At 47.6% G+C, this 27,769-nt stretch overlaps 1 protein-coding gene and 1 non-coding gene across 2 annotated transcripts in view; one reads left to right on the top strand and one right to left on the bottom strand.

The window, feature by feature from the left end:
* The window catches only part of LOC126540683 (uncharacterized), a 206,298-nt gene that overhangs the window by 116,414 nt on the left and 62,115 nt on the right, over positions 1 to 27,769 (top strand). The window contains exon 2 of the mRNA XM_050187520.3: positions 7,005 to 7,323. Coding sequence (XP_050043477.2) covers positions 7,005 to 7,323 — 319 coding nt within the window. The remainder of the gene's footprint in view (positions 1 to 7,004; positions 7,324 to 27,769) is intronic.
* On the bottom strand, positions 9,468 to 9,540 carry TRNAL-CAA (transfer RNA leucine (anticodon CAA)). Its single transcript has one exon. It is a non-coding gene; the product is annotated as a tRNA-Leu (tRNA).

Here is a 27,769-nt window from a genome sequence, read left to right on the forward strand (position 1 = left end):
GTCAATTTCCTTTTTGGTCCTTTCAAAGCGTCAACAGGTCACGTTAAGAGTATTTGCAAGATTCTGCGCCCGGAGTTGTGGGCTCAAGTCAGACATAGCTGGGACGTCTTGCATGTCCTTTGCTATGCTTCGTTCCTTACCTGGATTGCTGAGCAGCGTTTCAGGATTCTCAATCATCAAGCGTCCCAAGCTACCGAATTCCTGTGACTGGATTGCATTAGAGGACTGCTTCATGTCGCGAAAGACAAGAAGGCAGTAGGAAAAGAGGGTCTGTTTTTATTGGTGCCTGAAGACCATATAGCAATCCCGGAAAGAGTCACCCGTGTCCTGGACAAAAAAGCCGAAGTATAGCAACGAACCACGTATACCAGCCCATGAACTTTTGGCCTTAAATAGACGCACATCAAAGAAAGCCACAAGTGAAGACCAGGAGAGATGCCTGCTGGAGGATGTTGATGCCCTTGGTCGGGCTCCCAACAAGGTGGGGTCCGGCAAGCCCAGAGGACCAGTCCAGAGGCAAGGACCGTCGTAACTTTTTTCAAAGAAAATGACCTTCAGCTTCTTCAGTCTGACAAGGAAGGACGTTTCGTGGTTTTCTAAGGAGTTGTGTTTAACGACAAGGCACAACAAGCTGTAGAAAAGAACTTTGTCCCAGTCAAGCAAAAGGCAACAAGAGTCAAGAAACAAGCTATAGCGCTTTGCACAGAACTTAACCTTTCGAAATTAGTCAAGGCAATAAGTGAATGTAAAGGTGTTTCATCACAAGTATTTTTCACAGCAAAATCGCACATGAAGCAATTCCGTCCCCTGCCACCGCGAGCGAGAAATGTTCTTGGCAGCAACTAGTTAGCAAGTTTCTTTTAAAAAACTTTAAATCGTTGCAAGTTCAGCGCTCGACCTATCGTTTTTTACTTGCCCTGCTAAGTATTGATTTTCCTTTTAGCGCAACAATGTACTCATTAAAAAAATAAAGGCTCGTGTAGAGTGCCGTGGGGGCACGTTAAACGCCAGGTCGCAAACTTCCTATTCAATATTATTGGAACTTAACCCGGAACATCTACAACGTCCTCTATTGTTATCCGTGTGTTGCATTTGAACTTCAAACCCTTTAAAAGGCGGCGGCGGTGGTGGTGGTGGTGGTGGTAATGGTGGTGGTGGTGGTGGTTGTTGTGGTACTGGTGGTGGTACTGGTGGTGAATTGTAGCAACCGGCGTATTTAGCCTGACGATCAAGGCCGGCAATTGCTCCACCCGAGCGTCTCTCATAATATCACTGTGGTGTTTCACCACATGTCGATCGGACCAGTCTCTCTTAAAAATGCGATAAGAAGACGTGAAGTTTCTTTGCGGTTTATAACTAGTCCTTCGGGGAACACAAGCTGTTGCAGGCACTTATGTGGAAGGTCCTTTTGTTGCAGATTTTCTAGGAGAGCGTCCCTTTCATCTCAGAATTATGGGCACGACCACAGAAAATGTTTAATGTCGCCTGTCTCGTCGCATGCCATACAGTTCGGAGGATTAGTGCGCTTCGTCTTAAGTAAGCGTGCTGGTGCACTAGCAGATCCAGTCCTTATTCGATATAGATGTGAGGCTTCCTCTCGATGAAATCTCTTGGTTACGCATGGCATATGTGGTGGAACCCAAAGTGACCCAAAGTGATTTCGAATGTCGGATTTCTTAACTTAATTACTCCTTGGGCCCTTGACTTTGGTAGGATGAGGGAGCGCTGCGTATGCGAGAGCATCAGATTTTAAAAGATCGCTATAGAAATTGTGTGGTGTTTCCATTGACGTTGTGTTGCTGTGATGAGACTGATGTGATTTGATCTCATTCACTATTTCTCAAGAGAACCCGCTTATTTGCGATTTATTTTTGTTGTCCAACCGATTCCAGTTGTGTCAATTGCGCCGCTACGCAGCGTTGAAACTCAAACGCTATCTTCCTCTGGCAGATAATGGTGAGCTCAAAAGCGAGTGACGCCCTTCATACCACGCCATTCGTTGCTGACGATATGGAAGTATGAGTTACTGTACAAGGCACGTACACAACTCGCTTTCGCACACGCGGTGGCACGCGAAAGGCGCTTGAGGTTGCACGCGCTTCTAGGCGTGCTACAACCTTTCGCGTTGTCTCGCATTTTTCGGCGTGAGAGACGACGGTACAGAAGTGGCGATGAGGGCCAAGTGAAAGTTCAACAGACGCTCAGCGCCTCGTTTCCTGCGTGTCACCCCGTCGCAGTAGCAGGCGTGATGCACGGCAAAGGCCGATAATTCTACAAGCATTCTTCCGTAAATGCCCATTTCCGCTTCCGACAGACGCGTTCTGTATTCTTAGAAGAAAAAAAAAACGATATCGCGTCGAATTCGTACAGGGCGTCGAGACAGGTTCCGAACCCGGGAGAGGAATACCTCGGACGCCGAATCACTTAGCAAGCATCGGCGCGCTGAAAGGCAGGTGCGAACACATCCGGTGGCGATAAGGAAAGCACGCGCCCGGGAGGGAGATAAGAGAATTGCCGGGAAACCCCGCGGTCGCGGCGCTACGCCCCTCTCGAGACAAGGGCGCCCGCGCCCCCGAGCGGTAGCCCCGGGCGTCATGAACCCGCACTTGGGAGCAGCAAGGCATAGAGAGAAAAGGGATATAGAAATGAGAGAAGGCGAGAAGAAAAGGGAGCAAGAGGCGCGCTTGGCGTCGGGATCGATGGCGTGTCCGAGTCACGTGGTGCCCCATTGAGGCGCCCCTGAAGGCCCTCTCGCACTCCCCCTGCTCCTACACGCGCCGGCGACACGTGCGCGCCGGTTTTTAGACACCGAGCAGAGCGTCCGCCGCCACGCACGCCGAGAGCGCACGCCCGTGGCCAACGGAACTCCTGCCTTCTGCTCGGCCGTACACGAGGCCAGTGCGCCGGCCTTGAACCTGGGCTGGATGAGCACTAGACATATGCGCCCCGCAGAATGATTAGTTGTTCTTTTCATGGGCAAATCTGGCATCGTTACTAGCCTAGACGCATGTGAAATTCTTCAGTGAGATGTACCGGGCGCCTCACTGTTAATGGAAACAGCGTGCAAGCGCAGAGCACGCGCGAATTTTTTGCCTCTGGCAAGCGTACAGTTCCCTCGCATTGCAGCAGATGACTTGTTGTTGGTGGCGCTGGCACCTTTCCACACACCTGCGCAGTGCATTGACGTAGCATGTAAAATTCTTCAGTGACATGTCGCGTTCTTCTTTTTTTCCCCGTGTTTTTCTCCTTTATTTTTTTTCCTTTTCCCAGTTATAACAACTAATCGCTCACTCGAAATTGGGCGTGCCTTGTCCGTGCTCCCGTTCGACCAGCCATTCCATCACGCTAATGACGACCTCTGTCGTTGACGACATTGCGCAACAAGTGTTTCTGTCGTCGTCAAGCTACCTCATCATCCACAGCTTCGCCCAGCAGCACATCTTAAAAAAAAAAGAAAAAGAAACTTCTCCACGACCGATTCTACTGTGATTTGAAACAATGTCAGTGAAGCAGTCTGCGTTGGGGAATCGAGCGCTCTAACCAATCAGCTGTCGCGCAACGACAGTGCTGGGCATTTAGTGCAAAACTTTGCGTTCCACACAGACCCTTAGAGTATAGTCGGATCTGTGCGGCGGAAACGTAGGGGCGGAATCGTAGGGCGGAAACGGAAATACTGTAGTGGACTAGCATCACATTATGCGGGCATCGCATAGAAGTTCTTCTTGATAAGACGGGGGTGTGTTTGCGCGATCACTCGTTGTCATGCTCCTGAAAGCGGCGTCGGTGGCGCAAAGGAGGCGTACATGACGATAATGATGATAAACCTCAAACATGGCAAATACACGCGCGCTATTTCGGAGGCCAGAACCAGCAGTATACTGTTGTGGACGAGGACGACGATGTGTTCGTAGCATAACAGTTGTTCTGGACAAAATGGCACGGCCGCCGTGGTTGCTTAGTCGCTATGGCGTAGGGCTGCTGAGCACGAGGTCGCGGGATCGAATCCCGGCCACGGCGGGCACATTTAGATGGGGGGAAAATGCGAGAACACCGGTGTAATCTTGTTTAGGTGCACGTTAAAGAAACCCAAGTGGCCCAAATTATTCCGGAGTCCTCCCTACCGCGTGCCTCTTAATCAGATCGTGGTTCTGACACTCAAAATCCCATAATATACATTGCGAAAATAGCAGTGTGTCGACGTGCAATTATCTGCCATCATTCGCAAAAAAACAAAAACGGCGTCAATCGCACAAAAGAGCTGTAGATCAAAATGATGTCGATGAGCGTCAAACTTGGCACATACCCATAATAGAGGATGCGCCAATAACTGCACGGTTGACGGAAAACAACCTCGATATCATGCATGGCGCCACTGGCGACAACTAAGTCCGAAGAGCAGCAAGAAACAGGTACTTTGCATATGCATTTAATTTCACGCGACTGTTTAGCGGCCACGTGATACGACATATCTTCACAGCAGATGTAGAGAAAGACGATATTTTTTTTTTTACTTACACTCAAGTCTAGTAGATGGAACTGTGTCATTTTGCTCGTGACATCCGATGTAGAAGCTGTGGCCTCATTGAAAAGTAATCAGCGTCAATAGTCAAACACTTGTATTCAATAATTATGTAAGGAAACTTTCTCCTTAAAGGTAATCTCAAACGCCGTGCTTCCGACACGTTAAGCAGGTGGGTGCTTGGTCGTTGCCCTACTGAATGATGGAGACAGACAATAGGACAGTTTTACACTTCACAAAACTTAACACACTGATCAGAAGGCAACCTCATCATTATAACACACGAAAGCAACGAAGATAAACGTGTTGCAAGAAAATTGTCCGAATCAAATATATTCAAATAGAAAAAAATGTTGGACTACGTAGAAAAAAAAAACATTTTGATAAGCCTTTGGCCAAACAGTTGCGAACAGAAGGTTCCGTAAAGCGGTACATTTGAACTAAAAAAATTGACCTAGCTTCAGCAGGAACTTTCAGCTACAGCACCAGCAGTGTGAAAGCCGCAGGTTAGAGTGTTTTCTTTTAACAGTGGTCTGCATTTTACGTCATTTAGAGTTCCACACAAAACAATACTATGCCATACAGGAAGCAATTTTTATGCATAACTAAGGAGATAGAGACGCAACTTATTTATTTAAGCTACACTTTTCACTCTCCAGTATAACACAACTTATTGTTATTGCTTAAATAATAAATTAACTATGCCATATTTCTGTCGAATTCTTAGTTTCGTACATTGTTTCAGGAGTGCACCCACCCTAACTTACTGCTCTACAACCGCTAGATCGTCCTGCGTCGCACCCGTTGTGCGTGAGCGCAACAACTTGAGCAAAAAGCGGGCAAGCGAAAATAGGATGGTCGTTTTGACTGTGGGAAAATGCTGCTGCCGCAGTAAATCGGTTCATGAGCCGAAGGAATCGTTGAAGTCTGCTGTTTTTACTTCCGAAGTGTTTGAAGAGTTTGGTTATGGGATGTCATTCCTCTTATCTCTAGGTAAACGTAGTTTCTCTTTCTTCGTTTATTGATTTCTTTAGTTGACTTTTCAAGAGCGCGGCAAAATATATATTCTTTGTCGATTTTTTTTTTCAGCTTCGTGGCACGTTAGTAGTATCTTACCGTTTTTGCTCGAGTGTACGAGATATTGAGGACTAGTCAGGTGCAGACTGGCACCTTTAGTCCCTAAGAAGGTACAAGCCGAAAGCAGAGACAAATTCAAACGTAACCACATCCAGGTGTACCATGGTCAGAGCGAGATTTAGTTAGAACCATCAAAATGCATTAAATGCGGCATAAACTGATGGTTACGCAATTTTTTTCTTACGCTTACTGTCTGGATTTATTTGCGAAGCCTCTTATGTATCATATGTGGATCCAAGCTGTGTTCTAAAAAAAACACTATCGAAAGGAAGACATGCTTTGTGTTTCGATTAGTTCGCTTCATCTCGTGTGAAGCCTCCTGAGTGTCATGAGTCTATCAGCGCAGGGAGAAACACATGGTGAATAAAAAAAAAAGATGGGCACGAAAAGACGCATAAATGAGTCACTGAAGTCAAGGAGGCGACAGCCGTCATTTCGCGAGTGCATTATCGATGATCAAAAATAAATAAATAAACACCGCGCCGTAACAAAGGCAGATGCTTGGCCAAAGCGTATAACATCTGCGCCTTGCCAGCGCAAGGTCCCCAAGGTGCACTTGAAGAGGCCATTGACGAGCAAGGGCACGTCAGCGTCACCGCGCCCATGAGGAACGTGAACTTGCAATCGTAAGGCCTTTCAGCCGCTATACGAAGCATTTTTTTAGTTTGTTTCGTTTAACTTTCCCGGATGTTTTGCAAGCAAGTGCCGCCTTAAGCTACCGCACGTTTCTGCGTGAATGGCTTGCAATCTTTTAGCCTCATTAACCTCGTCTCCAGTAATGTGGTGAGAAATATGTCATCGTGGTCTTTGTTGTTGTTACCGCTGCTGCTGATGTTGTTTCATGACAAGTTGCACAACAGGCCTCCTGCGGGAGATAGGCCAAGTATTAGGCGTAGGAGGAAGCCCGAAAAAAATATGTGTTTGCGGACATTTTCAGCAGGAATGCTTGAAGGTATAATCTATCTCATAAGTCATCGCAGCCGAGGATGGCGAAGGCACTGCTACAGATTTTGAAGATAACAGACCTGCAGAAACTGCTGTAGCCTAAATTGCTTTCGCTGGGCTGCACCTGCATTATGTGCTGTGATAGCGCGCGTTGATTGTGACCCGCTGCGATCATCGCCTGTCTGCGTTCTCTGTTTCTCTCTTTACTTTCTTCTTAAATTTCTACCTCCCCCCCCTCCCCCCCCCCCCCGTCCACCAGTGCAAGGTGGCAAATCGTATTTTCGGTTCGGATCAACCTCCCTATGTCGCTCATTTCTTTCCCGTCCGTTTTGAGCAGCCAAGTGCAGCTAGCCTGCTGCCGTGAACGCTGTCCTCACGCGTCGCTCGCTTCGCCTGTTTGCAGGTGGTGTACCGCGAATGGACTTGCGCCATGCTGGTGCCCGTGTACGGTCCCACGGCGGCCGATGCCGGTCGCCGGAAGACCGTCGACGGCGGGTCGCCAGCACAAGCAGCAGCGGCAACTACGGCCCCGCCGCCGACGGGGACGGCAGCGGCGGCGGCGGCGGCGGAAGGGAGCCTCGCCCCGCCGCCGCCGCCGCCGCCTGCACCGTCGCCGATGAAGCCGTGCCGCGAGTTCTGCCACCGCGTCGAGGAGCAGTGCCCTTACTTCCACCCGACTGCCAAGGAGCAGTACGCGGGGGAGCCCGTATTCATATGCATCGGTCAGTGCACTTTTCACTCCTTTCGTCCGAGCATGCCGCAGCGCTCTGCGATTTGAAATGCACACTGTAAAATAATTTGTGCCCTTATGAGTGAACAAGGGAGTGAAACTGTCCAAATCTCACGCCCTTACGCCATTTTTTGGGGGGTGTAAGGGTGTGGTATACAAACACATTTAAACCACCATACACTTTTAAGGGTGTAAATTATTTTACGGTGCACCCACGCGACACGCTGTCTTTTCACGCATAAATCGCCTTCTTGACAGCGTGGTTACCTGCCAACAGAGCCAGTTTTATTCTCTTTTCGTTGAATCCATGAGCTTGTAACAATAGTAACTACAATATGCTACAAAATGCAACCCTTCCAAAGTCGCATTGAATTTGACTGGCAGTGCCTGGCAGACAGCATCTTTCAACCATTCGTGTTTAAGATAGAACAACAATGAAAAGAAAAACTAACAAGCGTACTTCAAGGAGCTAAACCAAGCTGCCAGAATTTCGACTTATTACTTCAGAAAATAAAGCGCGCGCAAACGCGCGCGCGCACACACGCACACACACACACACACACACACACACACACACACACACACACACACACACACACACACACACACACACACACACACACACACACACACACACACACACACACACACACACACACACACACACACACACACACACACACACACACACACACACACACACACACACACACACACACACACACACACACACACACACACACACACACACACACACACACACACACACACACACACACACACACACACACACACACACACACACACACACACACACACACACACACACACACACACACACACACACACACACACACACACACACACACACACACACACACACACACACACACACACACACACACACACACACACACACACACACACACACACACACACACACACACACACACACACACACACACACACACACACACACACACACACACACACACACACACACACACACACACACACACACACACACACACACACACACACACACACACACACACACACACACACACACACACACACACACACACACACACACACACACACACACACACACACACACACACACACACACACACACACACACACACACACACACACACACACACACACACACACACACACACACACACACACACACACACACACACACACACACACACACACACACACACACACACACACACACACACACACACACACACACACACACACACACACACACACACACACACACACACACACACACACACACACACACACACACACACAATTTCAAGCGGCGGACACTATCTGCACAAAATATTGAAATCCAAAATGGGCCAGTTAAAAGATTCACTAATTAACTTTTTTCTCTAATTTTCTTATGACCCATATTGCAATTACAATTACTAGCCGTGGAGTTCGCAAGGCGGATCATCTTGGAACGAATTCTCAGGACGACACCAGCTTCGAGATATTAATACCCGAACTTTGTGGAGAAATGCACTGGCGTTCCAGTTACTTGTGCGCTTCATTGCATAAAACAACGTTGTGTTAACAGATTAACTGGAACGCCAATGTATTTCTCCGCAAGAGTTCGGGAATTAATATCTCGAAACTGGTGTCATGCTGAGAATTCGTTCCAAGTGGATCCGCCTTGCGAACTCCACGGCTAGAGTTTGTAAATTGCAATATGGGCCATAAGGTAATTAGTTTAAAAGTTAATTAGTGATATTTGTTAATTTGTCGATGATGCATTTAAAATTGGTGTGCAAGTAGTGTCCACCTCTTCAAGTAGACCAGCTCATGAACTAGAATTGTGATATCTGCCACAGGCAACCTTTAACGACTTTTGGAAGTGTTCGCTGAAGCACCCTATATATATATATATATATATATATATATATATATATATATATATGAGAACGAGAAGAAACGAGAAGAAAGGGGGTTAACCGAGGGGCCCGATTTTTATTGGTCATATCATAAGAAGTCAAAAAACACTGACACCAAGGACAACATAGGGGAAATTACTTGTGCTCAATATATGAAACAATGAAACGATAAATAATGGAAATTAAAGTGGATGAAAAAACAACTTGCCGCAGGTGGGAACCGAACCCACAACATTCGCATATTGCGTGCGATGCTCTACCAATTGAGCTACCGCGGCGCCGTTTTCCCATCCACTTTCTTGGGTATTTATGTGTCCTGGGAGTGTTAGCCAGCGCCACCACTCACAGACCTTGGCGGCGAGCGTGGAACGTCCTTATTTGCCGCAGGCGTCACGAGAGCGTGATCTTTTTGGTTGAAGGCAACTGGTCAATAAAACCACATATGCTACCTGAAGGCATCAATGTTGCCGGATTCGAGACCCTCGTTATGTAATAAACGAGAAGGAAAGGGGTTAACCGAGGGGCCCGATTTTTATTAGTCATATCATAAGAAGCCAACAAACACTGACACCAATGACAACATAGGGGAGATTACTTGTGCTTAATAAATGAAACAAAGAAACGATAAATAATGGAAAAAAGTGGATGAGAAAACAACTTTCCGAAGGTGCGAACCGAACCCACAACCTTCGCATTTCGCGTGCCTTCACCCAAAAAGATCACGTTCTCGTGACGCCTGCGGCAAAAAGGACGTTCCACATCCGCCGCTAAGGTCTGTGAGTGGTGGCGCTGGCTTAACACTCTCAGGGTTCTACTAGGACACATAAATACGCAAGAAAGTGGATGAGAAAACGGCACCACGGTAGCTCAGTTGGTAGAGCATCGCACGCGAAATGCGAAGGTTGTGGGTTCGGTTCCCACCTGCGGCAAGTTGTTTTTTCATCCACATTATTTTCCATTATTTATCGTTTCTTTGTTTCATTTATTAAGCACAAGTAATTTCCCCTATGTTGTCCTTGGTGTCAGTGTTTGTTGGCTTCTTATGATATGACTATATATATATATATATATATACATATATGTATATATATATTCAACAAACCATGCAAAAGACTACTGATTGGTAATCGACAGAATAGTTGGATGACTCACCGACTGAGTAATGAAGCAAGGTACTAAGGTGGAAAGGTTGGCAAAGCAGGAGGATAAGATGGAGGAACGGTGCGACCTTTAGCACCCCTCTAGTGGAGGAAGAGGCGAACGAGGACGTTGGCTGTAGGCGGATTTATCCGTGCGAGAGACTTGCCGATAATTGCTCCGCCTGAGTGCCGCCTTCGGGAAAACTTAGGAAACGCGCGAAATGTGTCGCTCAGTGCGCAATCATTCAGAAGTGCTGCGCGAGAAAGACGAACAATATGACGTGGTATGCAGCGAGGCAGTACAAGACACAAGCCCGCACCTTGTGAGCCATTGTATAACCATCCTAGGAGAGCACGGCATCACGATATCCTAGATTGTCTACTTGACAGTCAAATACGAGCACATCTTATCAATGGCTGTTTAAGCGTGTTGTTACTGACTGACTTACTTTTGAATGAATGAATGATTAATGAATGAACAATTTATTTATTTATTTATTTATTTATTTATTTATTTATTTATTTATTTATTTATTTATTGGTTGGTTGGTTGGTTGGTTGGTTGGTTGAGCGAAGGAGGAAAACCGGATAGAGGTTGGGAACAAGCGTCCTTTGTTGTAGTCTTTGGTTGAGATAGCCAACTACGACCACATGCTGCCTACGGCATTTTGTACTTGTAAAGCGTGTTTTCTCTGTAAGGCGTCGTTATACCGTAAGTGAGATAATTTGCAAGACGTGACTGGGCTGCTGACTGACTGATGAGTAAAAGAAAGGACGTGAGAATGAATGAAAGAACAAAACTCTATTATTTGCCTAGCTAAATAATTAATAATAAATATTATTTCGACGAGAGAGTGAATGAAGAAAAGAGAGGGAAAGAGCGTCGTTTAGTGGCCTAGTAGTCTATACGAACATACGCTGCCTGTTGAATTTTGTGCTCCTGTAAAGCGTGCTTTTTCTGTAAGGCTTTATTGTACTGTAAGCGAGATAACTTGCAAGACGTGATTGGCTGCTGATTGACTGAGTGAACGAAAGCACGTGAGAATGAACGAAATAACAAAAATATGTTATTTGCCTAGCTAACTAACTAATAATAAATATTATTCGGATGAATAAGTGAACGAGGAAAAGAGAAGGAATGAGCGTCCTTTAGTGCCCTACTAGGCTGTAGGAACACATCCTGCCTGTTGCTTTTTTCTGCTCCTGTAAAGCGTGCTCTTTCTGAAAGGCACCATCATACTGTAAGCGAAACAGCTTACAGAACGTGACTGGCTGCTGATTGATTGATGAGCAAATGGGCGCGCGAGCGAATGAACGAAAGAACTAAACTTCAATAACTGCCTAGCTAAATAATTATTAATAAATGCTGTTGTTATGAGTGAGCGAACGACGGAAATGGGGGAGACGGGTGTCCTACTACGTCGTCGACAGGAGGGCCAACGGCGAGCACACGTTACGAGACGCGGTTTCATTTTAGAGTGAAACTTTCCCTGCGTACCCTTCCCGGACTTCCCTGACCGTGGCTGCTGGGCCCTGCCACTGACTCGCCGAATAGCTTGCACGAATGAACCAAGCGAGACAACTCGGAAGCACTGACTGATAAACTTGTGCTGAGTAAGGCTGATGAAAGTAAATTTGGCAGCTCATGTATTGTTTGGCCGAACTTACTAGGTAAACCCTGCGGGGCGTATGAGATAGGTGAAGCCGTCTGTATAGGCAACTTCTGACCGCAGAGGGACGTTTTGCGGAGTCCACAGCACATCCGGTACCGACTTGAATAGCGAACTCTAATTCATGGCCTGATCTTAATAAAAGGCTGTTCCAAGAACGCCGGTTGCACGTTTGCAGCTAATTGTAAGCTCATAGCAATATCGAATTTTTAAAGCGACCAAACGTCCTTGTTTACGGCACGCCGACCAAACGTCCTTGTTTACGGCACGCTGTCACGAGGTGTTTCACCCCACTTTGCGTTTGACACCGAAACCGAGCGCGTCAGGAGGGCGCGTGATCACGCCTTGAGGTTACGTCACGTGGTGACGCTATGGTACGCGTAACATTGCACTGCTCGCCGTCAGGAGCAAGCAATATCGGCCGGTGATACGCGCTTGGGTTATGCTTGTCACCCTAAAGAAGGAAACGAAAGTTCTTGGTGCTATTTGACGGCGGATTCGCAGGGCAGTGGAATGCAAGGGCGTGTTTTTCAGCCAGTGGCATCTACTCGTGCAAGATATATATTCTTTTTTTGCTTCTGCCATGTTGTGTAATATTAAGGCGTGGCTGCGCACCCCCCTGACGCTCTCGGCGCTCGGTTTCGGTTTTAGGCGAAAAATGAGGCGGTAGCCTTCTTGACAGCTTTTCTTTATTTTAATATGACATTTTCATCCGTTTTAAAAGTAAATTTGTGACGAGGTCGTCATTTGTTACGAACGTCTAAGGGACAATGGCAGCCTCACATCAAAAACAATTCACTTGATCAGATAATTTTGCTTAATTTCGCCACTAAATAATCGGCCTAGGAGCTTTCTTTTGTCCGCCTTTTCTTGTCAATATTGAAAAGCAAACAAAAATTATTGCGTCTCGTGTCGTCTATTTTTAATAATTATGGACAGCTGTACATAAAAAAAGGAAATAACAGTAGGTCACAAAAGTTTACGGGACACGTTTTCCCCGAAAAATTGGAATTTTTCTATCTGTTTAGGCATAGCGCTCCTAATCTAGTGCATAGGTATGTAGGTCGCAAGTGCTACTAGCATTAACACTCTGAGCTTAATCCTATGTGACTATGCTTCGCGGCAACTCCGCGTTTTCGCAAATTCCGGGTCCTGTAATCTTTTGTGGCCGGCCGTACATCTTGTCGGAACATCAGCAGCATTATTTGTGAACTGGGCGTGTGCAATAAGCTCTCGTCTACTATGCATAACTATAAAGTTTGCCGGCTTCGTTAATTGTTTATCTCGATGCACACTCGCTAACCGACTTATCTAGCAAGGCGAGAGTTGTTATCTGCATTTTCACGCGATAACGAGCATACTATTCCGCTAAAGTTGCGTGAGGAAATAAATGTGTTCTCATATGCTCGCTGACCCAGAGCTGTTGTATTTGCGAGGAAACTTCAGCTCGGGCAATACCCCGATGCCGCCTATTAAATAAAAACATGTAAAACGCAGAAATTTTTTCCTGCGGTAACAGTCTGGGCCATTTTTATTTACATTTGTTGCATTTGAGATAGAAAGCTAGGTACTAGCGACTGTTGGAAGCGGAATCTTGATTTAAAGCTTGAATTTTTTCACAAAAACTGCCGAAACTTGGTAAGATTGAAAAAAAAAATTGGGAGCACGAAGTTTACAAATCCGCAACTCTTCACCATGAGCAGATATCGCAGTTCTGTAAACCACTTCTGTTAGAACATTAAAAGAGGACAAATTTGATATATTAATCTATATATTATGTGAATGTGTTACAATGGGGGGGGGGGTTACAAGGAATTTACAAAAGTCATACTCACATATAAGTATATATAGTGTAGATAAAAGCCATGTATAACACATCAATTTTGCTCACTTCAGATGTACCCTTAGATGCAATTTACAGAATTGCGACATCATTTTTCGTTGGTCAGTTAGAAAAGTTGTAACTTTGATCGTATCGTTTTCAGAAAGTTTGCCACATTTAAATGCTTATTTAAGATATTGACAGCGCGATTTTAAAAAAAAACTGCTTCCAGCGGTCTCTAGACTAACTCTTTCTTTTAAATGCAACAACCTCCATCAAATTTGGCGCAGTGGTTCCTGGGAAAAAATGATTTCTTATTTCCCATGTATTGATACGAGCCCTCAAGCTAAGAAGCTCGTGCTTGTAACTTTAACCGCTTGCGACGCTACGTTATTAAGCCCCGTTCATTAGATTGTATTTCCTTAATTAGGTGCACTGGTGTTGTCGTAAATGTCTTTTTCTGATCCGTAGATGTTACGTCTCCCTGCATTGCACTGTTCTTTATCACTCAACTTGTCATTTGACAAGTTAGTGGGTTACTACTCGGCCAGTGAACCAGTTATCACGTAAGCAGCAGGAAAACTTATTGTTCGTCGTGCTTAGTCACATAAATCGTGCAGCCTTTCGGAAGCGCAGCGCCCCGTAATTCGTCGCAGAATCAACGGTAAATTAATCGGAGATTACGAACTTTAGAGCGTGCGAAAGACTGCAGTCGCACAAAGAGAGTCAACAGAGAACTGGGACAGAGCTGGCATTATGACTATGCGACTTCCGAAGAATTCGCCTCACGATCGACGCGACAGTGAGCATGATTTGTAAGTAAAGGTGTTAGTAAAAGCGGCGTAGCGCAAGTTAGGAACCAGGCAAAAGCAAAAAAAGAACGCATTACTATAGATACCATACAAGCAACGACAGTTATGCAAGCAAATTTGTACAGGAGCCGATCGAGACACTCCTATTTCTCGCGTCAGCCGTAGGAGCTTGCTAGCCCCCTTTGTCGTTCTAATTGCTTGGCCGGTTATTTTTTTTTTTCCTCGATTTTTATCAGTTTCGCCTCGCTTCTGTCCTGACGGTGTCTTCGTGGTCGTCGCTGTGTTTGCACATGAAAGAGGACGCCGCACTAGAGTTTATCCGAGAACGAGCGAACGAAGGAAGAAAGAGAGCGATACATACAGAACGAGAAACACAGACGGACATCGATGGCAGGATGCAAGGAGGGGGAGGGGGGACCCACGAAACGAGATAGGAAGCGAAGAAGGAAAACTGCAACAGCAGGAGGGGGAACGCGACGAACAGACAATGCGCGGAGAGGGAGAAAAGGAGAAAAAGGATGCAGGAAAGGCCATGGCATAGATGAGAAAAAGAAAAAAAAAAGATGGAAAGTCTAACCTTCTTTTCTTTTTCTCGCTCATCGGCTCTCCTCCAAACGTACGTATTGATTAGTCTCCGCTTGCGGCCCTCCCGTGACGCATTGTAGATATATATACTTCCCCCTTCCCCCATTTCCTCTTGCTTTCATTCTCGCCACTGTCTTTCCCTCTGTCTCTTTCTGTCTGCCTTCCAGTGCTTTTCTACATCTACTTCGACAGACATGCAAGGCCTGCCAGCTTGACCTCCTTTACGTACTTTATTTTTATTTTTCCCTCTCTTCTCAATCACCACGTTATCCCCGCCCTCTACGCTACCTCGTGCAGGCGAGAAAAATCAAGTGAACCCCCCCCCCCCCCTCCCCTCCGCCAAACGGTATGACAAAGCACAGCGAGACATTAGGTTCTTATTTTTCCTTCTTCTTTATGTTTTCTTTTAGCTCATCTTTGCGTCTCGCTTCGTTCCGACGCCGTCTCTCCTCGGTGCACGGGTTGGCAGTTGGCCTGCAGGGCTGCTTGCCTGCCCGGCCGCCCGTGCCCTCGTCGACGCGCCACCATCACCGCCGATCAACTTTGCCGATCAAGATGGCTCCGTTTGCGCGCTCATTCCCCGTGTGTGTTCCGGCATCGCCTCCTCATCTCTGTTCCGCGCCGCACGCGGTTCCCTGTGTGAACAGAAAGGAGGAGGCGAGCCGGAGCGACGAAACGGAGAACGCTACGCTCGCGTTTGGTTTGCGTAGTTTCCTACTCCGAAGTTTCTTGCTTCGATTCTGCTATCGCCGCGGCTCGACCTCCTTCGTGTCTCGCCGACAGGCTCGTCGATATCCGTGCCTCATAAACTGGGCTCCCTTATTCTTTAATTTTGCTGAGTGCAGCGCTGAGCGGGCGAAGGAAAACACACGCACACACAAAACAAAGAACACATTATTGCCAGTCGCCGCACTCTCGGCCGGGTAGATACTAACGAAACGCCGCTACCTCGCGAAATGTACTTTGCGGGAAACTAAGGAAAGATCGCTTCGCTTTCTGTGCGCTATGCTCGTCGTTACTTTCGCATTCGAAGCAAAGCGGAGCAGTCGAGCACGGCAATCGGAAAGCGCGGCGCACTGTATGCGGTCGAAGCACGGAGCGCTAGCACGCAAACAAGTTCAACGCTCGCCCGTCGACGGAAACGCGCGCGCCTCATTCGTTCTCGGTGCTCCCTTCCTCCTTCCGTGCTTTCCTCTTTCATGTTAGTGCGTGTTTATTTTCGAAGGAGAGGCAGTATACCGCGCAGCCAGGATAGTGCTTGCGGCAACAACCGCCGAAATTTGCGAAGCAAACTGCGGTAGAAAAAAAATACGGAGGCCCGAATTTCCCGCCGGCGCGCTTGAACCGACAGTGGAGTGGCGGTAACCCGTGTCCCTTCCCGCGCGAGACCTTCCTTTGGTGCGACGGCTCCCTTTGATAGAGCGGCGCGCCCGATTGAGTGCGTTCTCCGCAGCAGCGAAAAGAAAAGCGCCGTGACTTCACCGGCACGCAGTGTGGCGCCCGGCCGTCTAAAAGCTTCCGCACAACCGCGCGCGCCGTCACATCAACTTTATCGTACCTCTCTGTCGAAAGCAGTATAGTGTCACTCCTCGTTCGTTGTGCCCGCAAGGTTTCCCTCAATAGCAGTAGCCGTTATGAGGACTTTCCTGCTGCAGTTACGAAAACGCCTTGTCTGCTCCGTCACAGTGATCGCCAGCGAGTCATGTCAGCGACAAAGTAAAAAAAAAAAATTTGGAGGATGCTTAAGTTTCGACTTTAAGAGTGGAACGCGATAGCATTCAAAGATCCCTGACTGCTTCCCGTCAACTGCAGCGTATGTGACCGTAACGTTTACAGGTAAACGCTGGCGGCGAACGCTATGCACGAAGGCGAGCTTTCTGGTAGAAACGCGGCCTCTTGCGTGGGCCGATCCCGGCGGTAGTGCGCAGCCGCGCCAGACCTCAAATGGCAGCTGGAAAAGGGGTTCGCGTTTGGGTTTCCGCGTAACAGAATTGTGTTTTCTCGTATACTTCAAATTACAATCCGACGCTGTCATGCCCGTATGTTGTGTGTAAGTCTACGTTACGAATATTCTGATGCATTTTACTTTGATAAATTCAATTAGTTCGGTAACGCCTATGCGGCGCGCGGAGGATCTGCGTGGTTTGGGATGATTTTTATCTCGAGGACAACGCCGCCGAGGCCGACACCGTATTTCCTGCTACGCTGCGCCCTTAACGCTGTCGCGTTAAAATGTGAAGAAAAGGGCACCTCGTCCTACCACGACGCCCGCGTCGTCCCTGCCGAGATTACCATAATCAGGCCGAAAGAGCTCCAAGTAGCAAGTGGCTCGCAGCTTGCCAAGACCCACTCTTCAGGCCTTTCAGATATGATTCGCATTTCCGCGATTCCACGTGGTTCACGTTTTATTTTTTTCGCGATCACCTCGGCCGTGTCAGGCGATGTTTCAGGTGAGCTCGACGGCGGACTAGCACACGGATGTGCACTGCAAACGTGCGCTGTGAGAACGCGCAAAGATTTGATTTATTTATACATTTTCAGGAAGGACACGGCGGCTTCTCGAGAGGCAGTCTTGAAGGACACTGGATGAATTTTGACTAATTGGGTTCCTTTAATTACCACTCGAATCTCAGTACGCGAGCGGGGGTTTGTACATTTAGCCTCCCCGTCCGTATGCGGTGGCCGTGTATGGGGTTCGAACTGATTAACCTCGGGCTCTACAACTACTCAGCCACTGGCTCACCGCTTTGGGCAAAGAGAGATGACAAAGTGGGGCATATATCACTGACGATAGCACGGAATTAACTCTTCACCTAAGAAAGGTCCGCTGTTCTTGAAAAGGTTCCTTCGCACTGCACCTTGCGTCATCATTGCATCTCTGTAAATTGTTATTACACAGGATGGCTCTATGGCCTAGGGCATTCTATCTGCGTAGTGTGCTTTCTTTCGCGGCGAAAGTTTTGGTCTAACATCTCTCGAAGCCGCGCAGTACAAGGTAGATCACTGAAAGAAAACCATTCGCATGTACCCAACACTGACGTGGCATTCCCACAGTTACCCGAAAATAGACCTTTAAGCCTCCTTCGTCTCTCGTTCCACATCGTTAATAGTACGGCCGTATCCAAGACTTTAATGCGGCCTCCAACAGCCGATGCTTGTTGCGCGCTGAAGCGTAGATAAACAGACACGGGATAAGAGAACTGCGCTTCAAAGAACGAAGAACTGTGGCAATGTCCACGAAGCAGACAATGCAGGTTAAAACAGCTGCCCCATACGTATCTTCGCTATCAGAGAGAGAAAGAAAACGATGTGGACTCACGAAAGAAAATGTAGCCTACGGCGGTTGAAATCTGATATTCAGATACTTCAGCCTTAGCAATAACGTCGTGTTCCTGTTTACTAATTCCTCTTTTCCGAGTCGGTTTCCCCTCGTAAATTCTCTCTACAGCGAAAACTGCGAGCCTAAATTGGATGCAGTTCTTTCTTTGTTTACTTCTCTAGTCCTCTTTGTCGCTTCAAAAGAAAATATCCGCTCATTTGTCTTTCATCATCATCATCATCATCATCATCATCATCATCATCATCATCCCATTTTTATGTCCACTGCAGGACGAAGACCACTGCCCACGATCTCCAATTACCCCTATCTTGCGCTAGCTGATTCCAACTTGTCCCTGCAAATTATCTAATTTCCTCACCGCAGCTATTTTTCTGCCGTACTCTACTGCGCTTCCATTCCCTTGGCACCTATTCTGTAACTCTAACGGTACATCGGCTATCTGCCGTACGCATTACATGACCTGCCCAGCTCTTTTTTTTTTCATTGAATGTCAACTTGTATACCGGGTATCCCCATTCGCTCTCCGATCCACACCACTCTCTTCTTGCCTGTTAACGTTATGCCTAGCATTTTTCGTTCCATCGATCCTTGCGCAGTCCTTAACTTGTTCTCAAGTTTCTTTGTTAACCTCCCAGTTCTTGCCCCACATATTAGCACCAGTAGAGTGCAATGATTGCAGACTTTCTTATTCAACCATAGTGGTAAGCTCCCTGGTAGGATCTTGTAATGCCTGCCGTATGCACTCCAAATCGTTTTTATTCTTCTGTAAATTTCCTTCTCATGATCAGGATCATGATCGTCTTTGATATCCTTCTGAGACTCGAAGACAGCGCAGGGATATAATCGCTTTTCAAGTCGCTTCATATTGCCAACTGCTATATGTATGTTACGAGCTTGAGAACCCCATTTTTTGCGTGAATACTTCGGTTAGAGGCCAACAGAGTGCATGTCCATGCACTATCGGCGTCTAATTGAACGCGAACAGCGGAACACGTGGTCAAAGCATAACTGAAGATATAGTGCGCGCCACCCGGTCATCACCATTGACAGAAGCGCACATCCGGTTCGACATCAGTGCGCGATGATCCTCCCCCTATACTGCAACAACTTCGTTTCTGTTCTGGTTCTCTTTTATTTGGAAGGGAGGGAAGAATCCAAGAAAACAGAAGCTGAAAAAACTCAGTGACCTTCCATTCTGTGAAGAAGGATGACCTGCGAAGCTGTGCATGTGGGCCCCTTAATGGCGAACTGCACCTCTTCCGTGGGTCGGCCCCGTATTGCACAATCTTCGGGATGGGTCCACGTATGGGGAATGCTTAACGCCTGCTTCACCTCCGCCGCGGGTCGGCCCGGCATTGCACTACCTTCGGGATGAATCCACGCGCTTAACGCTTGCTTCACCTCCGCCGCGGTTGGTCCCGGTATTGCACTATCTTCGGAATCGGGCCACGTATGGGGAGTGATTACAGCCTGCTTCACCTCCGCCGCGGGTCGACCCGGCATTGCACTACCTTTGGTATCGGCCCACGTATGGTGAGTGCTTAACGCCTGCTTCACTCCCGCCGCGGGTCGGCCCGGCATTGCACTAGCTTCAGGATCGACCCACGTATGGGGGGTGCTTAATGCCTGCTCCACCTTCGCCGCGAGTCGGCCCGATATTGCACTTTCTTCAGGATCGGCCTACGTATGAAAAATTCCTGTTACCGGATGCCGAAAAAACTACGGAAGGTTTGTGATATACAGCTTTCGTTGTAACATCGCAGTATAGGACGAGCATTATCGCACAGTGCGGCGAAATCGTAACGACTATCGGTGCCAAATGAAACGCCAACAGCGGTGCGCTGCTGTAGTTTGCACCGTTATCACTGCTTCGCCGTCCTCTTTCTTTTCTCGCTTTCAAGTAGAGGAGAACCAAATAGAAACAAAAATATTGAACTATAGGGAGAGCATGTAGTGTCAATTTTCTCGAAAGTTTAAAGCAAGAATACAGCTAAATCACTTCCATACAGTTTCGTATGCATCTGGCTTTATATTCAGGATGTCTCACTTGCGTAACCCGTACCGAGTTAACCTTAAAGAGTTGCGCAGTTTAGCCCGAAAGGCAAAGCATCGATTGCGATAGCAAATTAGGGAATAGCTATATGAAGCAAGGATAGTAGTAACTAACTTAAACAGCATGGTGTCACGCGCGCTCAACAAAACATGAATACGTCTCGCTTGATGACCGCGGAAACTAGCCGTCTGAACGCTGTAGTGACGAAGCGTGGCAGCAGCAGCGAGCGAATGGACCGTCGTGCTGCGTCTCGCATCAGCGAGAACTAAGCCGCGAAGACACGGCGCGCGGCGGACTCTGTCCCCGTCGCAGATGGCTTTCAAGCTTGGGCGTGCGCGCGCGGCCGCCCTGAGCAGAACGCGCCCCCCCCTCTCTGCCCTCTCCCCGGAGCCTTGCGCGCGACGGAAGACGGCACGCTTTCTCCCCGCATCAGTATCTTACGTGTGCCAAACTGAGCCGCCATCGCCGGCTCACCCTCTCGCGCTTTTACTCGCACATACAGAATACGCCGCGCGGCGACGATTCTATCGCCCTTGGACTTTATACTGAATCTCACGGCGACGGCGACGGCAGAAACGGGCCTGCAGTGTCCATATATTTCCTATCACAATAAAAATAAAATTGAAGTCAATGTGTAATATAATGTACGAGGGCTCTTATAATTTTAATTTTATTTGCAATATGAAGCCCACTTGCGCAGTCTTTTGTACACTGACAGTCGCGGCTATACACTTTCGAATAATTTCACGGACCCGGCGCACCACTGACTGGCCGTGGTGGCTCAATGTATGCGACTTTCTGTCGCTGATCACGACGTCGCCTTTTCGGTTACCGGCCGCGGTGGCCATGTTTTCATAGAGAATAAATACAAGAACGCTCGTTCACCGGGCTTCTCTGAAGATTTATGAGCTCATATTAGCCTCCCTCAGAGTAGCAGGACAGCATACCGCGTGCAATTTTAGTTATCTTGCCTGCCCCTTTTTCTGCTTCTCGTGTGTCACGCAAATCTTGCTCTCTTCACCCCTTGAAGTAACGCACGATAAGTACATTTCGTCAATCTAGAAGCACACACAAAAAAAGGACCTCGACGCGAAATTTTATTTCACCAGAAAAGTTACAGGTATGCAAAAAGAAGCAATCACCGAAGCAAAAGACAGAAAAAGAAAGAGAGATAACTAGACAGGTAATCGTGGAGAACAGAAAATTGGGGAAAGCAGCAGCACGCACTTAGGACACATAAAATAGGGTCGTGAAAGCTGAAACGTGGGAATAACGTGGTACAATGGCGCACACTTAGCAGCAGCAGCAGCTTATTATTTCGTCCCCCTCCGCATCTCGACCACCTTTTGGCGAGCCCGTATTTCTTTGCTCCAGGCAGAGCGTCGTTCGCCCGGCTCGAACACTTATCGCTCGCTTTCCGTTTTGCGAACGGGTCTCCTTTCGTTGTTTATCTCACTCGCGCGTGTTCGCGCCCAGCCCCAAGCGCTGGCGCTGCTGCGCTCGTATCATACCACCACCGTGTTCGCCGTCCGAGGCCCCGCCATCGTTGAAGATAAAAGCCCAGTTAAGCGCCGGGCTTTCTGCTGGGCCTTCTTTCTTTCTTATTTCGTTTTCTCTTACCTCCGTTAATCCCCATTCCCGTATGCTCGGCCCCCGGCCCTTGGCTCGCGTCTCCTGCAGCCGTTACCTTCATCACCTAGCGTCGTCCCTCGCCCTCCTCCGTCTTCTCTTTTATTATGGCTATTAATTTTACGCGCCCTCGCCTCCGCACTGAGCGAACATTCGGAGAAGCGATGAGAGACTCTAATATCGCCTGAAGAGCTGTTCTTCCTTTTTTTTCTTGTTCTTGTTCTCTGGCAACCTTGCGTACTCGTTGTTTCCCGGCAGCTGTATATATATATATATTTCTTTTTTCTCTCTCTCTCGTCCTGAGGACTTGTTCGACGTAAATTGCTGTCCCCGCTCTCGACTCCTTGCTGCTGTTTCGCGGACAAGCGCGTCCGCCGCGGATCTGCGTCTCTTAAATTTGCACCCCTAATTTGTGGTGGCCTCGAGAGTTTCTTATGTAGGCAGGCTCCTCGCCCTCAGATCACAACAGTGTGCCTTTATTGTACTCATTCGTTATCTTTTCTTCTGCTGCTACCGTTATTTCATTTTTTCTTCTTTTTTTTTTTCTTCGATGTTTGAGCAGACCAGGTCTTTAAACTACCAGCATACGCCAGTGTCTTACGGCCTCTCTTTCTTTTCGTCGGTAAAAGGCAGCTTCCTAATGGGATTTATTTCTCGTTCTCTCTGTCATCTCGTTGGCATCTGGCCTCTACAACCCCACGCCCCACCCTCACCTCATCCGGTGAATTTGTTAATTGCTTCTTCACCCCGCGTCACTCTCCTCTATACTGCGCGTTAGGATGCACCGTGCTTGTCTGGATTATTTGTCTCTTTCTATCTCTCTCTTTCTTTATCCGCCCTCTTTTTTTTTTTGGTCCACGTTTAACCCTACTTTTGAGATAGGGTACTGCACCAATCGTTGAATATGAGTATTCATAATTTTTGTTTGAAGCGGTTCTCGTGGTATCCTTAGCTCTAATCGCTGTTTTATCCTTCCGGATGCACTGAACGCCGGTGTATACATATGGCTGCGATTATAGTGATCACCGGGTAGCACTTGCTCGTAGCACAGGCTCGAAGGTAATAGCAGCACTCAGAATATCATCATTATCGTCGGTTGCGGTTATACCGGCTCCACCATATCACTCCCCCCCTCACCGCCATCCCCCCGCCGTAAACCGACCTCGCCCTCTTTCCCGCCTCCTTTTCCTGCAGGTATCGCGCTTTTGAACGGCTCTTAACGCGAGCGCTGAGTGAAGGAGGTCGGCGAGTGAGTAATGGCACCATATGCACGACAATCGCCGCCCAACGCGTCGGCGATTTCTTCATGTTGTGTTATTTTGTGTTCCTCTCCAAGTCCGGTGGATGTATGCTTGGCTTGTGGACACCTTATCGGTAGACTCTGAACCCTTTCGAGAGCGTCACGATAAAAACGGAGCCCTCTCGGAACTTTCTTTCTGTCTTTCATTTTTCCTCTCTCTCCCTCTGTCTCTTGCGGAGCCCCGATGTCTACGGTCGCGGCTAAATTAGCGCTATCATAATCACTAGCTATGCTTATAATTAATCCGAGCAAAATGAGTTTCTGCAGGTTTTACTCTGCTTTAACGCCGACCTCACATATTCTTTTCCGCAGCAAAACAATCCCTCTTAGAAAATTTGTGCTGCTCTGCTACATGCGTTAGCACTTTCAATGTGGGTGCTCTTGCGAACTATTGGAGTGAGGGGGATAAAGTAATACGTTGCGTATCATTCCTGAACGAAGGAAAGAAAGTTATGTGGCGAAGACGCTGTAGTCACGATTCGCGGTGACGAGCGCTTTCACTACCGCCCGTAGATCCACTTATTCTAACACGTCTAACCAAAACTAACGTGGGAGAGGCTCGGCAATTGCAAGTCCTGCCATCGCAGTCCTCTTGTCAAACAAGTAGAACTCTGCATCGATGCCTTCAAGTCGTTATCTTTACCCAACACTCGCCGATAATATCTTTAGCGTGGAAATGTGTTACTGCACGCAACCCCACCTACAGTCAACTACAAAAGTTTACGGAGCACGGGATCTCAGAAAACGTTCGATTTCCGAGCAGCCTGTAATAGTAGTCAGCAAAACCGAGCACTACAAAGTTGTTCACATATACTGATAGTAGTAGTAGTTTCATTCCCTGCAGAGTAGCATGTAGGCGAAAATGCGCTGGCTAAATAATCTGCATTTTCAATAAAGAGTTTTCCCTCTATCTAGTAGAGGCTGTAAATGCGAATGCTCGGCTGCGTTGTGAGGCTGAGCAGACATTCAGCTTTTTCTCAGACCTCGTGTTCCGTAATACTTTGTGGTTGACTGTACGTATTTTAAATGTCTACAGCGGAACTTGCATGAACAATTCAGCCCCCTCGCACATTTACTTCCGCGTTTCCATGTTCGTATTAGGCTATTCGCTGTCAAATGGAACCGCCATTCACTCTTTTAAATTATGAAACTACTACGGGTTATTTTTTTTTCGTTTGAGAAATATTGCCTTTCAAGAAAACAGCGCTATAGCGTCAGGAACGCACCCCAATACGTAACACAAGTTCTTCTTCATTTATGAATGCATGCTGCGAACGAAGAGATATGTATGTATGTATGTATGTATGTATGTATGTATGTATGTATGTATGTATGTATGTATGTATGTATGTATGTATGTATGTATGTATGTATGTATGTATGTATGTATGTATGTTCTAATTTTTTTTTATTTGCATAATAGGTTGCAAGGAGCTATGTCGATATTGCTATGCCATTAGCATCTCTATCTTTATCGGCGCATACATCTAAACGAAAATAAGGCATCTGGGCCGGTATCTTGTAGCGATGCCTTTTCCGATTCTATGCTTTTTCAGGCTTTTCGCGCTTGGCCACTGGTCGGAGCAACGGTCTGCCCACATTATCAACGCGATCAGGCGGCCGTGTGTGGTGGATGATAAGAATAGCATAGAATAAGGCATAAGGCTTCGCTACAAAATAGCGGCCCTGTTTTGTTCCGTGCAGGGAAAGAATACTAACAGCCCGGTAAACTCCGCGCAGCTTTCTTACGGAAACAGCAATGCGCGGCACGCGGCAATGTGTTGCCTTCCGAAGGCCAAGCAACTGCGAGCCTTTCTAGAAGAAAAAAAAACAAGCAAATGAACAGAAACAACTCGAAGTCGCACAGAACGCGAGCGCGCACGCGGGCTTGTAATTGCGGGCAGAGGGAAAGAGAGGGGGAAAGGGGGTGGGCGTGCCAAAATCTACTTTTCCCACCTAACGACGGCGCCTTTCCCACAGGCCTCTCAAACTGGCACAAAAGCGTTCGTAATTAACTCGGCCCCGGGCTCGTCGCCCGAGAGAGGGAATCCTTAATTCTATGCCGCCTCTGCGGTCGTCGGGGGCCACCCCGCTTTCCTCGGGCCACCCGTTAATATCTAAGCTGCGAATGGGCGCCGCCGAAACGAACGCTCGCCCGCGCGCGCTCTCACGCACGCACAGACGCGCGCTCGCGCGCGCAGAGTGAATGTGACACAAGTAAGCTCGACGTTGCTGCGCGGCCGCGGTCGCGCACAGTATAGCCAGACGCTGAGATTATAGGACGGGCCGAAAGGGTGAAAAAGAAAAAAAAAAGGACAGAAGAGCGCGCTGCACCCCCTACCTCGTTTAACGTTCGTTCGCTCTCGGCCGGCGCCACGAGTGGGAAGCGTTGCTGCGAACGGCGACGATGCCGCCGCGGCTTTATGAAGCGTGACTATAGCGCATCCGCGGCGCGCTCGGCGGGCGTCGGTTTGGCGGAAACGGCGCTGCTCCAAAGCCCGTCACGCTGCAGCAACCGTGCACGTCTGACTTTACGCGCGCCGTGCGTGTATATGTGCCAGCGCCCGATGACGCGACAGGAGTAAACGGGGTGCGGTCGCTTTAATTAATTGCCGCCGCCTTCTCGCCGCATAATCGAGCGTGCACGTTTTGGAGCGGGAATCTCGCGAGCGAAAAGCCGGCATCTGCTTGAAAGTACACCTCGCAGCTACCAAAGCTACAAAAGAAACACTTCGCCTTCCGTGAAACATTGGTAACGCTCCGGGAATGGAACGCAGCATTATACTGCGCCCCTGGCCAGCCGCTTTACACCGATGGGGCTAGACGGAAGGCTAGCAGTGCCCTAGGGCGAACCAATCCGAGACATTCGAGGTGGCTGGAACGTTGACTAAACAAATTGTTTCCACAAAGGTTGATTCATGAACGTAACCGTCACGTGTGAACCAGCGGCGGATTCGAGGCAGCATCGAGGGTCATCTCTCACCAAGCAGAAAGCAACGTGATGCTAGAGAGGGGGAGGGGGAGCAGATACCCTCGTTATAGACGTATGCAGCGAGTTCTTACAGGCGGGCGAAAGGCAAGGGGGAGGGTGTTCAGCGGTAGTAGGCTCGTGACTGAGTGCCCGCACCACAACTCTGCAATGATCGGTTTATTAAGGGAAAGCGAGGACACATGCAATCTCGGCATCATATAGAGAGTATCACAGCTCATTTTATTTATGTTTAATTATTTTAATATTTTTATTTAGCTTATTTAATAATTAATTATTATTTTAATGTAGTTATTTAATTGTGACTCATTTCGTAATACATTTCGTAATAAATAACGATGCTTTATCACGAAATGGATTGAGGTACGTTGGGTTAACCAACGCGGCACGAGTCACATTTAATGAAAGAAGAAAGAAAAACAGAAACATCGTTTTAATTTCGAAGTGTGAGATAAATGTTGAAACGTTAAGTTTATGATGGCTATCGAATGGGCTCGAATGGTATTCATTAGGAAAGTTGGAATAAATCCTTAGCTCCTTACGTAAGAGAGGGCCCTTCCTTGCATTGACATGCAACTCAACAGCACGAAGTTTTAATATCTTCTGACAAATAGCGAACATCAAATGACTTGTTTAAAATTGAATGGACATGCCCTGTATAACATTCGCATAACATTCGCATAACATTCGTGTAACATTAGTATAACATCCGTTAAGCACAAAGCCCGTGTTCTGGTTCTGAAAAAAAAATCGAATTGAAGGCGTAAGCACAAATTATGCAGATCCAACGCACATTTTGAAATGTGAAGCGGTCAGCGAAATGCTGCAGATTTGCCCATTTCATCTCTGTCTTTGACGTAAAGCAAACTGACGCGCTTATGTGCTCTCGCGCGCCCGTGCCATACGCAGCGTGACATTTATATTGGCTTGTATGTCTTCATTTCTTCTCATTTATTGCAAATGTATATACCAGCCGCTTCTTGGCCGTTCCCCTGTTGTGGGTATGGGCCATGGTATGGAAGACATGATCGTCATCGACATACGGTGATCATGTCAAAGAGCTCGTTGGCTTTGGCAAGATATGAACCGCCCGCTTCTTGGCCAGTCGCCCGTTTTTGGTATACGCGCCGTAGTTCGGAAATCGTAATCAGACTCAACATGTCACGAT

Source organism: Dermacentor andersoni, chromosome 2 (assembly GCF_023375885.2).
Source record: "Dermacentor andersoni chromosome 2, qqDerAnde1_hic_scaffold, whole genome shotgun sequence".
Taxonomy (NCBI): domain Eukaryota; kingdom Metazoa; phylum Arthropoda; class Arachnida; order Ixodida; family Ixodidae; genus Dermacentor; species Dermacentor andersoni.